The sequence below is a fragment of the Auxenochlorella protothecoides genome (assembly GCF_000733215.1).
Source record: "Auxenochlorella protothecoides strain 0710 unplaced genomic scaffold scaffold64, whole genome shotgun sequence".
NCBI lineage: Eukaryota > Viridiplantae > Chlorophyta > Trebouxiophyceae > Chlorellales > Chlorellaceae > Auxenochlorella > Auxenochlorella protothecoides.
The window spans coordinates 40,244-54,732 of NW_011934482.1; the positions used below are offsets into that span (position 1 = coordinate 40,244).

The 14,489-nt window shown below is 64.3% G+C and overlaps 7 protein-coding genes across 7 annotated transcripts in view; 3 read left to right on the forward strand and 4 right to left on the reverse strand.

The window, feature by feature from the left end:
* F751_5471 (Acyltransferase-like protein, chloroplastic) overlaps positions 1-1,558 on the reverse strand; it is a gene marked incomplete at both ends in the record, with an annotated part of 4,308 nt that extends 2,750 nt beyond the window's left edge. Inside the window, 4 exons of the mRNA XM_011403866.1 lie at positions 181-538; positions 644-839; positions 973-1,041; positions 1,259-1,558. Of these exons, the coding sequence (XP_011402168.1) occupies positions 181-538; positions 644-839; positions 973-1,041; positions 1,259-1,558 (923 nt within the window). The remainder of the gene's footprint in view (positions 1-180; positions 539-643; positions 840-972; positions 1,042-1,258) is intronic.
* Positions 1,559-2,494: 936 nt separating this feature from the next.
* On the forward strand, positions 2,495-4,905 carry F751_5472 (hypothetical protein; the record flags this gene model as incomplete). The annotated part of the gene is made up of 7 exons (XM_011403867.1): positions 2,495-2,524; positions 2,648-2,856; positions 3,076-3,187; positions 3,371-3,500; positions 3,663-3,904; positions 4,378-4,499; positions 4,800-4,905. The coding sequence occupies 7 exons, from the start codon at positions 2,495-2,497 to the stop codon at positions 4,903-4,905; spliced, it is 951 nt and encodes a 316-aa protein (XP_011402169.1).
* A 228-nt stretch (positions 4,906-5,133) lies between these two features.
* F751_5473 (hypothetical protein) lies at positions 5,134-6,096 on the reverse strand (the record flags this gene model as incomplete). The annotated part of the gene is made up of 5 exons (XM_011403868.1): positions 5,134-5,355; positions 5,408-5,511; positions 5,641-5,739; positions 5,828-5,941; positions 6,024-6,096. The coding sequence occupies 5 exons, from the start codon at positions 6,094-6,096 to the stop codon at positions 5,134-5,136; spliced, it is 612 nt and encodes a 203-aa protein (XP_011402170.1).
* A 506-nt stretch (positions 6,097-6,602) lies between these two features.
* Positions 6,603-7,751, reverse strand: F751_5474 (hypothetical protein; the record flags this gene model as incomplete). Its single annotated transcript, XM_011403869.1, has 4 exons — positions 6,603-7,057; positions 7,183-7,272; positions 7,380-7,550; positions 7,652-7,751. 4 exons carry the CDS (start codon positions 7,749-7,751, stop codon positions 6,603-6,605), a joined length of 816 nt encoding a protein of 271 aa, XP_011402171.1.
* Positions 7,752-9,082: 1,331 nt separating this feature from the next.
* On the forward strand, positions 9,083-10,688 carry F751_5475 (hypothetical protein; the record flags this gene model as incomplete). Its single annotated transcript, XM_011403870.1, has 5 exons — positions 9,083-9,194; positions 9,350-9,544; positions 9,721-9,810; positions 10,109-10,215; positions 10,539-10,688. The coding sequence occupies 5 exons, from the start codon at positions 9,083-9,085 to the stop codon at positions 10,686-10,688; spliced, it is 654 nt and encodes a 217-aa protein (XP_011402172.1).
* A 366-nt stretch (positions 10,689-11,054) lies between these two features.
* F751_5476 (hypothetical protein) lies at positions 11,055-12,311 on the reverse strand (the record flags this gene model as incomplete). Its single annotated transcript, XM_011403871.1, has 3 exons — positions 11,055-11,235; positions 11,347-11,598; positions 12,136-12,311. 3 exons carry the CDS (start codon positions 12,309-12,311, stop codon positions 11,055-11,057), a joined length of 609 nt encoding a protein of 202 aa, XP_011402173.1.
* Positions 12,312-12,693: 382 nt separating this feature from the next.
* Positions 12,694-14,489, forward strand: part of F751_5477 (Phosphatase IMPL1, chloroplastic) — a gene marked incomplete at both ends in the record, with an annotated part of 4,800 nt that continues 3,004 nt past the window's right edge. The window contains 4 exons of the mRNA XM_011403872.1: positions 12,694-12,795; positions 12,924-13,108; positions 13,337-13,529; positions 13,743-13,835. Of these exons, the coding sequence (XP_011402174.1) occupies positions 12,694-12,795; positions 12,924-13,108; positions 13,337-13,529; positions 13,743-13,835 (573 nt within the window). The remainder of the gene's footprint in view (positions 12,796-12,923; positions 13,109-13,336; positions 13,530-13,742; positions 13,836-14,489) is intronic.

The following is a 14,489-nucleotide window of genomic DNA, read 5'->3' on the forward strand; positions in this document are numbered from 1 at the left end:
GGAGGAGAAGGAAGGGGCCGGTGGGATGAGTCGGGGTTTGGCGGCGGCGCCGGAACGCCTAGCCACACCCGCCGCCATGTCGGGACTCGAGCACTGTGTCAGGCAGATTGTCCCATCAGACGGACACATCCACCCACGTCTCCGCCCCCACCTCACACCCACCCTAACCCAGACAATCACCTGTCGATCTCGGCTACGCCGGGGACCTCTACGGGGCCTGCCTCCCCACGACCCCCCGGGCTGGCCCTGGACTCCAGCGGCGCGGACAGGCGCCTGTGCCGGATGTAGAAGCCCTCCTCCTCCAGCACCGCGCCCAGGCCCTGGCTCATCTCCTGCAGCGCGGAGTGGCTGGCGCCCTCCAGCGCCTTCAGACGCGCGCGCGGCAGCAGGCGGGCCAGGCGCGGACCCTCGGAGCCGGAGGGGATGAGCATGTCCCGCGTGCCCATCAGGATCAGGCAGCGCTGGCCGATGCGCGGAAGGAGGGGGCCCACGTGCTCGCAGCCTTGGCGGATGAGCTCCAGCTTCCACGCCAGGGTCTCTGCGGGCGGACGGGGGGATGGGTGTGGAGAGGGTCGGGGCTCGGTCGCACGTCTCGAGACCATGGCGCACGTCATCCCCGCCACGCGATCATCGCCCTCTGCACCTTGCGGCAGCACGTCGGCCAGGCGCGGCAGCTGGGCCCACAGCGTGCGCGCCGTCTGGAGCAGGGCGGCGGCCTGCCGCGCCGCGCTTTCCTGCCCCGCGCCGTCCCGCACGCCGGCCGCCAGCAGGCTGACCGGGTTGCCGATCAGCGGGGCCATGACCAGGGGGAGCACGGACTTGTACAGCGCCGGGGGGGTCTGCAGAAGGACAGAGGAGGGGGGGGACATGGATGCGACTGTGCCACCCGGATAAGCTGCGGCGTGGGTGGAAACGGTGTACTTCCTGGGGGGGGCAGGCAGCCTCCAGCCTGGCAGGCTTCCAACCCCCCACCTGAAGAAGATAGGGCGCCACCATGGGCCAGATGGAGCGAGGGTAACTTGTGGCGGGGTTGACCAGGACCTGCAGCGAGGCCGGCGGGATGCGGAGTGTGGAGTGTGAGCAGGGTCTGCACCGCGGTGAAGCGCCGGAGAGACCCCAGACACGCCCGAACATGATTCCTTCACACTCCTCAAGGCACAAGCATGCAGGGCTGAGGGTTGCTCCACACCTCTCGGGCCCTGCCCCACTCGCCCTTTCAAAATGTTCCAGGAACAACATCCTCCCCTTCCCAGCCCACCAGCCTGTCGACGAGGTGGGGCGCAGCTGCGGCCACGGCGAGGGCCAGGAGGCCGCCAAAGGATTCCCCCAGGAGGTACACCGGGCGCGCAGGCGACGCGGTGCCCACCTCCGCCTCCAGCTGGCTCACCACCAGGCCGACCATGTCGGCAAAGGGGGTGTGGTCGGCGCGGGCGGTGAGCAGGTGCCGCATGTCAAACATGGCGAGCAGGGAGGGGAACTGGCGGGCGGCCGCCATGCCGGAGCCGTCGATGCCGGAGAAGTAGACCAGGAGGGGGAGGGAGACCGGGTCGCGGGCCATGGTGCTGGGTGGGAGGGGGCAGGCGAGGCGTGGGGGGACATGGTACCCCTGCTCTGGCATGCCCAGGCTGGTGATGGAGAATGTGGGGGCATAGGTGGGGTCCTGGACGGACGCCTGGCAGACTGTCATGCGGCGCGGGGGGCTTGAGACATGCCCGCACCGCCGCAAGAGAGCCTCATGGGTCCGAAATGGATGGAGAGCACCGTGTGGTGACCTGAGCAGAGGACCAGGGGGCGGGGTAAGGATGGAGGTCATAATGCGGATGCGAGCTCGGAAGCCATTCAGTCGATGTCACAATCCCCGCATTGGTGAAAGAGCGTGCTGCTCTTTAGCGTGCACGCATGTGTGGCGAGGTTTGGATCGCGCGCTAGAAATTCATGCCGGGGCCTCCCTTTCCTCAAACACTCTCCAAAATCCAGCAGCTGTTCCACGACCGTGGATTCCGCGTGCGACAACCCTCACTACCACTGCACGAGGGCAGGGTCCTATGACAAGCTGCGGCCTGATCGCTAGCCATCCAGAGCATGTGTTAAGAAGTTGCCCAAGGCACTGCTGGCATGCAAACGAGCTGATGTCGACTTTCAACGGACGGTCTCGAAATTGATGACGATAACAGGAAAAGTGCACTCGTCACATTCCGGCATGATTACGCCTGGGAATACGCCCAGAGCACCGACCTCATCAGCGCGAGAGGGAAGGAGGGGACTCCGATATGTCATCCTTGCGGCACTCGGCTTTGCGAATGTCATCTTCTTCCTGGGCATGGGGCAGAACCATTCATCCGTCCTGCGGGGCCCTACCAGGCGACGGTCGCAGGAACTCACATCAGAGGGGCAGGTGAGGCGAGTGTGGCCGATTTGTGGCTTGCGATCACCCCCTGCAACCTCAGTGTGGTGCATGCTACTCTGTGAACCTCTGCAAGACCGGGTAACAACGATGACGGCCACAGCACACGATAACCCTAGGGTATCATGTGGGTGCATGATGGCGCACTGCCATGGCCCTCTCGGTATGCACAGTCTTGCAGCGCTCCGATATATACTACACTCAACCCTCACGCTCCCTTGGATACCCACAACTGATCCACAGGGAGACTTGCTGGTTCAATCCATCAAGCAGCTGCAAGCGAGTGAGGCCGGTGCAGCCTTCGACGATGTCTCGGTAGACGACGTGATTCTCTTGCTGGATGCCAGCCATGCCACCGCCACAATCGATCCCCTGCTCGTGCTGGGCCTCAACAGCGAGCCATTCTGCAGGCTGATGGCATTGCGGCGTGGCTACCACGTCCTTCAGCCGCAGTAAGCTGGCGGGGCTGCATGCGGTGGGCGAGATGCGATTGGGTGTGGTGCCCATTCCAGCACACGAGGGCTCCGCTGCTCAGCAATGCTCGGACTGTCTGGTCGGCTTCAAGGAAAGCACGCCGGGACCACTCACCCTGCCTGCCCATTTGTCTCTCATGCGTTTGCACCACTGCGCTCCCCCTTTCTTGACGAGAGCCACCCCCCACGATCCCCCAGGGAGCCAGCCATAGGCTTTGAAGAACCTCGCCTGCAGGTTGCAGCCAAGGGCGTCATCCTCACGACCTACTTCACCAGTCGGGTGGATCCTGCGCGCTGTCACAAGCATGTGGTGAGTGGCTCCGAGGCCACTGGGTTGTAGTGGGCTTGGGCGATCTGTGCCTGGGGCAATGCCCACTCTTGTTTCCACCCCGCAACAGCCTTGGCGCCACCTGGCGGCTCGTGACGGGGAGTTGTGTGGGATGTCGAGACGGCGCTCACCGCACCTCACTGCCGAGCCGGCCAATCACTGCAGGGCGGCGCCATTCCCCCAGATGACCTGGCATACGTGCAAGGCTGGCACTCCAGCGTGCAGCACCTCGGCACCCCCGCGGTGGTCTTCCATGACGGGCTGAGCCCCGCCTTCATCTCTGAACTACAGTCCCGTGAGAGGAGACGCAAGGGGGGAGGCTGACCCATGCGGGCATCGGTGCTGGGACCAGCCCACCTGGACCATGCCTGGGCGATTGCGCTGTGTGGGCCCATATGCCACGGGACAGGCGATGCCAGCCCCGGACGCCCACCCCTTTCTGCCGCCATCCCCACAGCGGCCATCGGCTTCCAGCGAGTGACGCTGAGCTACACCTCCTGGAGCCTGTCGGATGAGCGCTGGGCTGTGTACCGTGACTGGCTCGCCGGCCCAGGGATCAGTGTGTCGTGGGTGCTGGCTTTGGACCTGGCGGACGGCCTGGTTGCCAAGGCCCCCTGGGAATGGTTTGCCCAGCAGCGCAAGCAACACGACCTGTGGGTCGGCGTGGTCCAGGAAGGGTCTGACGCTGTGCCAAAGCAGGTGGGGGAAATGGGGGTACTTTGGATGCCAGATGACAGGGCTCATTGGTCTCGTGTGTTCCTGTGTCCTAGGACATGGACCGGAAAGCGGAGGGGTGCACCCTGGGGGGCTGCAGTGTCTGATGTGGCTCGGAGCCGGATGACTGGGACGGAATGTGCACCTGATGCATGGCGTCATGTAGCGCCGGGAGAACGGCGAGGACTCGCACCATCGTACCGTGCCCTGCAGGAATGCTACGAGAGTGGGGAGGGGCCCCCCAGGACCGACGGCATGAGGGTTGATGGCGGCGCCGTCGCAGGCACCAAGGTACAGTCATGGTGTGGGGGCTCGGCGACCGCACCTACCAGCCTTTGACCTACCTTCTCTGTACGCTCAGCAACTGTCGGTGTGCAGCCCCCGGAGGGTCCTGTGCTCCAAGTTTGCGTAGGCACCATGCATAATCTCATCACCCTTTGCTCGTGCCTGCGTGGCAGGATGCCTTCCTAGATCTGGCCGCAACCATGGTCATGGAGCTGGAGTATCTGCACGGCGCACCGCAATCGGCTGCCTGGAACTGCGGTGCCGCCGCTCTGGCCTTTACAGTGGCACATCCCAGGTAGGCGACTGCAAGGGAAGACTGCATGGTGACCGGGACTGCCATCCTATTGAGGGGGGCATGCAAGGGTTATGTGGGTTTGGGGATGCATGGATTGGTGGGAATCTGTCTACCAGGCAGAGGAGCAAACAGAGCCATCAAGCCAGCGGCCTGTGAAAGTGTGCATCGGGAGAAACACCTGGTGCAACGACCTGCCACCTCGAGAGTTCTATACCCCTGTCCCTACTCCACCATTCCTTCGTCACTACACAGCCCCTCGTCGATCTCGAGGCACACCCCCCACCCCACTCTCTCCATCAGGTTCAAGGCTCGTCACACGGTGTTTGACCAGGGGCTCCCATTCAGCGCTCAGGCTGCACACTGCTGGAAGCAGGGGGACTGCCAGGCGTACGTGTATCACCAATGACCTTGCTCGATGGTTTGTTGTCACCTGGGCCGGTGGCGTGTATGTATGTGGCAGGCTCTGTCGCCACACCCTCCACAACGACCTGCGCCACCCATTTTCCAACCCACCCCGTGGGCGGCAGCGCCGTCCCCCCCCCATGTTCTGCGATGCCCGTGTGATCATGTAGCCGAGCAAGAGCGCAAAGGAGTCTGAGCAAGAGAAGGAGCAACCGAGGACGGCAGGCACCCTTCAGTCGAACACACCGCCCCGCCGCGGCTGCGAGGTCTTGCCCTCCAGCGCCGCCTGCACCCGCTGCCGCTGCTTCTCGTCCTGGGCTGCAGTGTACTCTGCCCACTCGGCCTCGCTCATGCGCCGCATGCCGATGGCGTCCCCCAGGCGCCGCAGCCAGCCGGGCCCGGTCTCCGCCTCTCGCGCCTCTCGCGCCGCCAGCTCGCTGTCCCGCTGCGCACGCTGCGCGGCCAGGACCTCGGGGCGGGGGGGGGTCCAGGAGGTCAATGCGCACCAGCACGTCCCGCAGCGTCTCGTCTGGCCGCCACGCGGCCGATGCAGCATGCGCCGCGGTGGCGATGGCGCCGTAGGCCAGGGCGCCGTGCAGGGGGTGCCTCCCTGCGCCATCGTGTCATTGGGAAGGGGGATGGGGGCCAGGGTCCGGGCACAAGCTCCAGCGCCAGACAGATGGGGCCCGGAGCGGCATGGCTGCCAGATGGAACAACAGCCGCGTATACACCAGCTCACCGTTGGCACGGTGAATGAGGCTGCCGGCAGCGGCACCGGCAAAGGCGCTGTTGACGGGGCTGTCGTGGCACCTCACTAGCCGGCATGCTTCTTGCACACCTGCCATGGGGGGGTGCACAGGGTTGGAGACACCGGGCCCGTTTACACTGCGACCAGGACGTGAGGCACAAGCCCTGGGGCAACTCACCTCCATACAGTGTTCCCAGTAGCACAAAGCTCAGCGTGCTCTGGGCTGCGAACCGGACCACGGGGTGTCCCTTGGCAATGGCCGCCACTGTCCCCACGCTCAGACCCGAGATGCCTGCATGTAGGTGCGTGAGTTTCCATGCAACATGGAGATTAGACTCGATGGGCAGGTACAGCATGCCCATCAGCGAGCGCACCTGCAAGGACTGCCTTGTCTCGAAGTCGGTCCTGCCAGCCGGCGACGACCGGACACCGAGTGGTGCCCAGCATCGAGCCTGCCCCTACCCTGATCGAAGGGTGTGGTTTTGGCTCAAGACATAGCGAGACAAGAGTCGACATGCAGGATGAATGAGTGAGCAGCATGTAAAGCCCATGCCCGAGAGTTTGCGGTGCAGAGTGTGGGAGATTCAGCAGGAATGCCGGGTGCGTCCCAGGCATCCGTGATCGTGGATGCTCTGGGACTCCTCACCGCCCCATGTACAATCAACAAGTCCTTGCCCACCTTAAATCAACCCCTGCCATTCCAACATGTCATTGTATGCGAGTGTGGTTTACAAGCAGCCAAGCGGGGTTATCCTTTCCAACTGCCGGGGGTAGTGACTTCAATCAAACGTGGTGCAAATGAAAGGGACAAATACAGCAAAACATCTGTCAGGGGTTCCAAGGCGGCGCGTGGCCAGGGGGCCGGCGCCATGTGACCAAGGTGTCGGGTGTCTGTGCTGCCTTTGCGCAATACGGTGGGGGAGGGGGGCGAGCGCCCCCCACTCCATCCCGGCCTAAAGGGCGGAGGAGTAGGCGGGGCTGGCGCGCGCTCCGGAGACGGGCACCGCGGGTGACTTGGGCGCGACCGGGGGCTTGACCGCGGGGGACTTGCCCTTGTTCAGGAGGCCAGCCTTGAGCGCCGCGCCCTGGGCCGCAATCTCGGAGGGGGTGGGGATGGAGTCGACCAGGTTGGTCAGGCTGGAGGGCAGGGATGAGACGGAGGAGGTGAGGGTGCTCAGGGCCTGCTTGACCTCGTCGGTGATCTTCGAGGTCAGGTCGTTGACGGAGAGCTGCTTGGAGCCATCAAAGGAGTACAGGATGGTGGTCTCCTCCTCGCCAAAGGTCTTGTTCACGTTGCAGTACTTGGAGGTGAAGGTGATGGGGGTCTTGCGCTTGCTGACGAACACCGCGGGCTCCTTGGTGAACTCGATGGAGGGCTCCACGCAGTTCAACTCCTTCTCTCCGGTCGCTGAAGGCGGGTAGGAGTGGGGGGAGTGGCAGTCAGCATCGTCGCACACACATTCATTCCGACGGCAGGTGCACGGGGGCATCTCTGCGGGTACAGCTCGGACATCCTCTCAGCCCTCGACTCACTCCAGAAGACAGTCTCGTTGAAGGAGCAGCTGCCGGTGGAGAAGGTGATGTCGAAGGAGGGGCCGGTGAAAGTGGCGGGCCTCTTGCGGCCTGCGGGTGGGCGGGGGGGAATTCGAATGAGCCAACCGTTGATCGGGAGGAGGTGGCCCGCAAGCGCGGTGTTGGGGCACACCCCGATCGCCCTCAGCCCCGCTTACCAAAGTCGAACTCGGCCTCAGTGCAGAACTGGGACTCGAAGGTGGTGTACAGGTTCTCGAGCTGCCCGGTCAGGGTGGACACCTCGGACTGCAGCTCGGCGGTGTTGGGGAGGACGTTGGACAGGCCACTCGCGGCGTCCTTGACGTTGCCCAGGATGTTCTGAGTGAGGGCTGTGGATTGATGGGAGGAGGCATGGGATGTCAGTTGGTGGCTCGCGTGCGCCATGGGAAGGTGCCGGACGGACTGGGCCTCGGTGCCCCATTACACTCACTTGCGACCAGGTTGTCGTAGTCATGCACGGCGTCATCGGCGCGGACCTGAGCTCCAATGCCGCAGACGGCAAGGGCCAGGAGGATGTATGCGGTCTTCATGGTAGGGCGGGGGGGCCGGGTGTGCTCGGAGTGTCGACTGACGGAGCGGGGGGGAAGTTCCGAAAATGAACGACCGCACACCGGCAGATTGCAAGAGAGGGGTAATGGAGTTTTACTTTGATCTGGACTCTGAGCGATCGATTTGTGTGTGCACACAGACGCTCCGAGTCCGTTTGTTTCGTTGCCCCAACGCGCCTCGAAACGCACGAGCGACCTGCTCTAGGCCAGCTGTTGTTAATGGTCGAACTTTTTTTGAGCCGCAGCACGCGCCTCACACCCAATTGCACGTTCCAACCATCACGAACTGGGTGTACAGGAATCTTTGACGAAGACCAGATCCCAGCGGATCGGATCGGCGGATCGGCATGAGCCCATCGGGGCGCGGCAATCCCCGAGGTGTTTTGCCGTCGCACCGTACGCCGCCTTATGAAGGGCACAGTGGAGATTCCTTGCCGGGAATGGCAGCACCATCGTTTCGGATTTGTTCCGGCATGTGCACCGTGACCCCCTTTGCACCAGGCTGAGAGGTTCCATCAGCTGTTTCGGCTGAATAAGGTCTTGAAAAGTGTAGTGCACTGTGGTCAACCTCAGTGGCACCATGGAGACCATGGGCCCACGAAATGGGCGTACAGGAGCGCCGGCGACATCTGACGCAGTCATTGCCCTCGCCAACAATGTGGAGGAAGCTGTAGGGGTTTGATTCGCATTGAACAAGGCATGGCTGCTGGCAGGGTGGCTCAAAATTACAGGAGCACCGCGATCTCTGTTGTCCTGCCCCCTGAGAGCGTGCACAGATCCTGGCATTCCCTATTCCCATGCATTCCTGTGTCGACAGCGATGGCACCATTTCTATGAGGCATCGTCGCAAAAGCACAACCCTCTGTACTGCGAGGAGAGTTAGTGGCGGGGGCCCAAGTTTAACCAGGCAGTGCTTGTTGGGCGTCCTTCCTCGAAAAACTCGAATCAACTTTCGTCATGTAAACAACCACATTGTACCACTTTTCAATTGTGTCCCCGGGCTGGTCTTAGATCGCCCGCTATGCAACAGAAGGGCGCCCGCCCCTTGCCCCGTTGACGATCGCTCAGGGGACCCCAGCATGCATGCTGGGAGTGCTGCGAAGAGGACGCGACGACTTCGAGACTCTCTGAGCGGACACCCCACCGATGCATTGAATAGACCGACATAGACATCCACATTTCAGCCTTATTTGTCGTGTATCCAGCTTGAGTGGGCACCCCACTTTCTGACATCTGCCAGCTGGTCATCGGTCTCCGGACTCGGAACTCCACCCGGTACCGCACTTAAATCACCTTTCCACCGCCTCGACACCATGCGCTTTCACTATCTCATCCTGGCCTGTGTGTTGGCTCATGGGGCGCTGGGCGATGTCGTGGTCCCCCCTCCCCCAACCACCACCGTCACCTACGACAAACTCGTCGGGGGTGAGCCCGGGTCTGGTCAATATGGTCTCTCCGCGGCCTACCTCGGCTCCCGCGATGCTTCCAGCCGCCTTGTAATGTTTCGTGGGCGGAGTTTGGGTCCTTTCCATCGCGAGGGACGCTCGTGCCCACTCGTCTCCCCCCGTTACCACCTGCAGACCTGTCGGAGGCGCTGGTGACCCGGTACCAGGCGGGGGTCACGGGGCTCGATACCCTGGCCACCTCATGGAGTACCTCGGTGAGGAGCCTGTCCGACCAGCTCACGTCGGGCTTTGCGGCGTATGACGCCAACTTCTGCACCCCGGCCAGCTTCAGCAAGGGCAAGTGGTTTGCAGTGTGCATGGTGCCGTCTGGTCAGCTGATGGGGGGCTTGGTGTAGTAGGGACGACCACCTCCTCTACCAATGCCAACTGCACTGTCCACATCTGATGAGTAGCCAGTCAGTTCCAGTCCCCTGTTCCCAGAAAGTACGGCCAAGCTGCGTTGCCTCTACATCACAAACACACCTCCCACTCCCACCGCTCGGCAGGCGGCATCATCCCGGCCAAGTTCATCGGCTCCGCTTTCAACCTAACGTTCACGACTGGGTCATGCAGCTTCAATGAGACTGCATACCTCGGTGCGAATGACGTTATAGATGGCATGCCGGCGGGTCCAGCTTGTGGGAAAAACCTGATTGTGGATGGATGCCCGGTGCGTCGAGGAAACAGTACTCCATTGATTCAGCAGGTGCCTGCCTGCAGCAGGTCAAAAGGGTGGGACAGTAGTGCACTGACAAGAACTATCGTGTCACGTTCCCTCCCCAAACCCCCTTTGACCCTTCTTGCGAGCCTCGCACGGCATCCATTTCGTCTGACCAGGTGCTCTCCCGCCACTCCACCAACCGTCACGCCACGACCTCCTGCCCCTCCCTGCAGTCGATGGCGTGAAGGAGCTGCAGTGTATGGAGCCCTCCATGGAGTACCTGAAGGTCCCCGCCAAGTATGTCAGCAAGTACTATGCTGCACCCTCCTTCACCGGCAAGGTAAACCCTAGTGCTCGGGGGGTGGCCGGGGGGGGCTCGCAGGGGGCTGTGGGATGCACAACGCTTGAATGACAGGGCGGCCCCTCCCCTGACACGGTGGAGGCGCCGTCACAGCCCTTACGTGTGTATGGCGCTCAGCCTCCTGGAATGTCACCGGGCCATCGCATGTGCTTTTTCGCTTGCCCCTCCAGGCGCCACACTGCACTGAGCCAGGAACCGCTGGGCGAGATGTCACTCCTTCAACACTGCAAGTCCTCATCCTGCCTGCTCAATTCGCCCTGCCCTCCACCCAACCCCCCTCTGAACACACACAAATCACGCAGGAGTGTGTGCTGACCAAGTCCTTTGGCACCGCGACCAACACCACACTGACCGTCTTCGACACCTCGCTCAAGGTCAGCGCCTCTGAACTCACCGCCCAGATCACCGCCGAGCTGAAGAACCTGCTGTCGGTGCTCGGCAAGTCCTCTTGATGTGCCAGCACCCCCTGAGCAAGGGCATACGAGCCCGTGCGGCGCGGCGGCGGGGGAGCAGGACGACCGGGGCGGCATGCGCGTCACTTCCACGGTCAAGCTCAAGAAGACATCGGGCCTGCTATTCCTCCCCTTCAGACGTATTAAATTTAGTTGTATTCAGGCCTGCAGGCCATGCATGCGGTGTAGTGAACGGCAGTCGCCCCCCCCGTCTGTAACCTGCCCGGTCTGGCACTGGGGCCCAGACCCTGCATGTGCCAAGCCTGGCTGTGGGTAAGCGCGCCACCACCCTCCCTGCATGCTGCCACAGAGGCCCAGCAGCATGGCGCGGCAGTGGGGCCACCCTGCGTCTCGCGGGGGCCAGCCTCAGTCTCTTGTCTCCAGAACGCCCTGCCCAAACACAGCGGTGCAGATCACCACCAGGATGTTGAGGTGGGGGAGGAGGTCAGTGTGGGCATCCGAGCCCAGGCCGGCGCGGAGGGAGCAGCAGTGGCGCAGCAGGCGGCGGTAGGCCGCGCATGTGTTGGCCTGCAGGGGAGTCTCCACCCTGGTTGGAGGGTGGGAGGGGAGGGCGGTCAGGGGAGCTCATGGACCTCCTGGCCAGGGCCCTCCCAAAGCCAATGCACGAAGTGCTCCGCGCCGGGCGCGCCCGCCTCACCGGATTGATAGCGCGAAGAGCTCGGCGGCGGCACCGGGGTCAAACCCCGCCTTCACCAGGCGTGTGACGCGGGAGGGGACCCGCTGCGCGACGGTGGCGGAGGAAAGCATGCGCAGCGCCTCGAGCTCAGGCATGCCCGAGTAGCTGGAAGGCATCCCGGGGTCCGGGCCCTGGATGGGGCTTGGGCACCTTATGCCTGACCCGCCCAGCGATGTTCCCAGCAGAGATTTGCCCCTGTCTGCATCCACCTCCCTTCAAAGGGGAGGGGAAAGGGTGCGTGGCAGGCTTGGGGGTGGCAATTCCGCACCGAAATGTCCTCAGCATCCAGGTGCCCTTGCCAGTCGAGGCTCGCGTGCCTTCATCCCTCAGTCTACTTCCCACACAACTGCGCCTGCCTGCCCCCTCCCTCACCGCTGCATGCAACTCCGATGGTGCTCAAAGGTTGCCAGGAAGTGGGTCGTCCAGGAGCGGAGTGGTAGGAGCGCGGGGTCGCATGGCTCAGGGTCTGCCAAGTCTGGCAGTTGGATGGGCAGCTCCCTGCTGCTTGCCGGGGTTGGGGGGTCCACGGTGCTCACAACGGCGTTTGGCAGATGCTGGGCTTCCCACCTGGGGTGCCAAGGATTGAGCACAGGGGACTCAGATGCCGGGCTTCGGGCATTTTGCGGCGTGACCAAAGGGGCTGCCAGGGTGGGCTCGGCCGGCACGCGCCACGCCATCAAGCGGCGCGGCCCATACACAATGTCCAGCAGCTGGGACCCAGGCCTCTTGCTCCCATGCGCATCACCCCACCTGACCCGGCACAGGTACTCCTCCACGCTGTCCACCTCCTCTGCAGCCCAGTCAGGCTCCCTGTCCGGAACGGGCAGGGCCTGCCAGATGCTGAAGGCCCTTCTATCATCCTCCTCGTCCCCCGAGCTCGAATATGAGCTGTGAGCTGAAGCGTCTTCCGAGTGTCGTGGATCCATCGTGTCCATGCAATGTATGTTCTCCCGTGTTGGGCACCTTGCCTGTGTACCGAGCGCACGTCCTGCACGGTATGAGCGATCGAGTCACATACTCCTAAATTGAGTTACGAAATGCTTGGACTCCTGATGTGCAGCTTCTGTAGCTCATGCCTGACAACATACTTACTTGCATGCGACTCCCCTCGGGATCTCGCGCCCTGACGAGCGACTCCATGTCGGGACAAGCACTGCCGAGGCTACTGTCTCACGATCTTCCTCACCCAGATTTTAGATACCTTAGATGGCAGTGACTGGCTGTAACATTCCACCAACGTAGACCCGGGCACTTCTTCTGGGTGTACACGCATTCCCTCCCCCCGGCCCGGCGGGGCGGTCCCTTGGGATGGACACGTCGGGCCTTCGTCTGGAATCTGTGACCATAGATGAAGCCCTGCACCACGGCGTGGGCGAGTTTGGCCATGGGCAGCGCCTGCAGCTCAGCGTGGTGCGCTGTGCGGGTCTTCCTGATGACGTCACGGTTTTGAGTGTCGGTGCCACTCCCCATGACCCGGCCTGCCCTCTGCCACGACGCGCGGGACATCAGCCACCCATGACCGATGCCCGGCTCTGCAGGTGGGAGCTGCATGGTTCTGCGCCGTGTTCCAGGCCTTCATCGGCATCTTCAACTCACTGAGCCCCTTCACGCCTGGAGCCCTAGCCTGCACCGCCCCCGACGACGCAGCCTGCCAGGCTGCCCTGGCCTCGAGCCCGCCCGATCCCTGCTCACTGGCACCAGAGCAGTGGTACTGGACCCGCCCGTGAGTTCTTGGGAAGCGAGGCTGGGGAGGGGGGGCGTTCGGCAGTCACAAAGGAAGCTGCTGCGAGGAGCTTAGGTCATGCATTTTGGGCATCAGCAGGAGATGGGTGGCTGCCAGCCCGGCACATGTGCCTGGTCCCGGCCCCCTGCTCATTTTCGAATCCTGGTGCATCCCCCGCCCGTCATGCCGGCCTTACCCCACCTCTGCCCCACCCTCCCCTCCGAGCAGCAGCGCCTCCCCCCTCAGCGACTTCGACCTGGCCTGCCGCCCCGCCTTCCTCCAGCGCGGCCTCCTCCCCGGCGCCTTCTTCCTGGGCGCGGCGCTGGGCGCCTGCGCCCTGGCGCTGCTGGCGCCCGCCACGCCCCGCCGCCGCCTACTCTTCTCGGCCAACCTGGCCTGTGCCGGCGCCGCGCTGGCCGCGGTCAACGCGCCGGGCGCGGCCTGGTACGCCGCGCTGCGTTGCGCGGTGGGCGCGGGCGCTGGGGCAGCGACCCTGGGTGCCACGTTCCTGGCCCTGGACGTGGTGGGCGGCGCCTGGCGCGGCACGGCCGCCGCCGCGCTGCACGGTGCCGGCGCGGCGGGCGCGCTGGGCGCGGCCTGCCTCGCCGCCCTGGCGCCGCCCTGGCGGCTGCAGGAGCTGGCGGGCGCCCTGCTGGCGCTGGCCGCCGTGGCGCTGTGGAGCCTGACCCTGGAGTCGCCGACCTGGCTGCTCCTGCGCGGCAGGAAGGTGCGCACGTGGGAAGGCGGGGGTGGGGAGAGGTGGGAGGGGTGTCTGCGGAGTGGCGACAGTTATGTTCTCGTCTCTGAAGGAGACCCTGTTTTCATCACTTGGCTGCTCGATCCGCCCTTTCCTCACACCTTACACCTCGCATCCCATCGTGCATCGCTTCCTCTCGCGATCCACACATGCAAGCACCCTCCTATCAAGGCCCCCTTCAACCTTCACTCAAACCCCACAGGGCGAGGCGACGGCGGTGCTGGCAGTGCTGGCGTCGGCCAACCGCTCGCGCCTGCCCGCCGCGCAGCTGGCCGACCCCACCGACCTGCTCGGCGCCGCGCGCAGCAGCCTGCGCGACGCGCTGGGCGTGCCGCGCCTGCGCCGCACACTGCTGGCGCACGTCGCCACGCTGGGCGCGCTGGGCGCCGTGTACTGGACTGCTGCAGGGCTGGCACCCCGCCTGGGCGGCGGCGCGCCGCGCGCCGCCGCGCTGGCCGGCGCGGCCTACGAGCTGCCGGGCGCGGCGCTGGGCGCGCTGGCGGGGGACCGCCTGGGGCGCCGCGCCGCCGCCGCCGCCGGGCTGGGCATGGCGGGCGGCTGCCTGCTGGCGGGCGGGCTGGGGCCGGTGGGCGCGACACGCGCGCTGGCCGTGGCAGCGCGCCT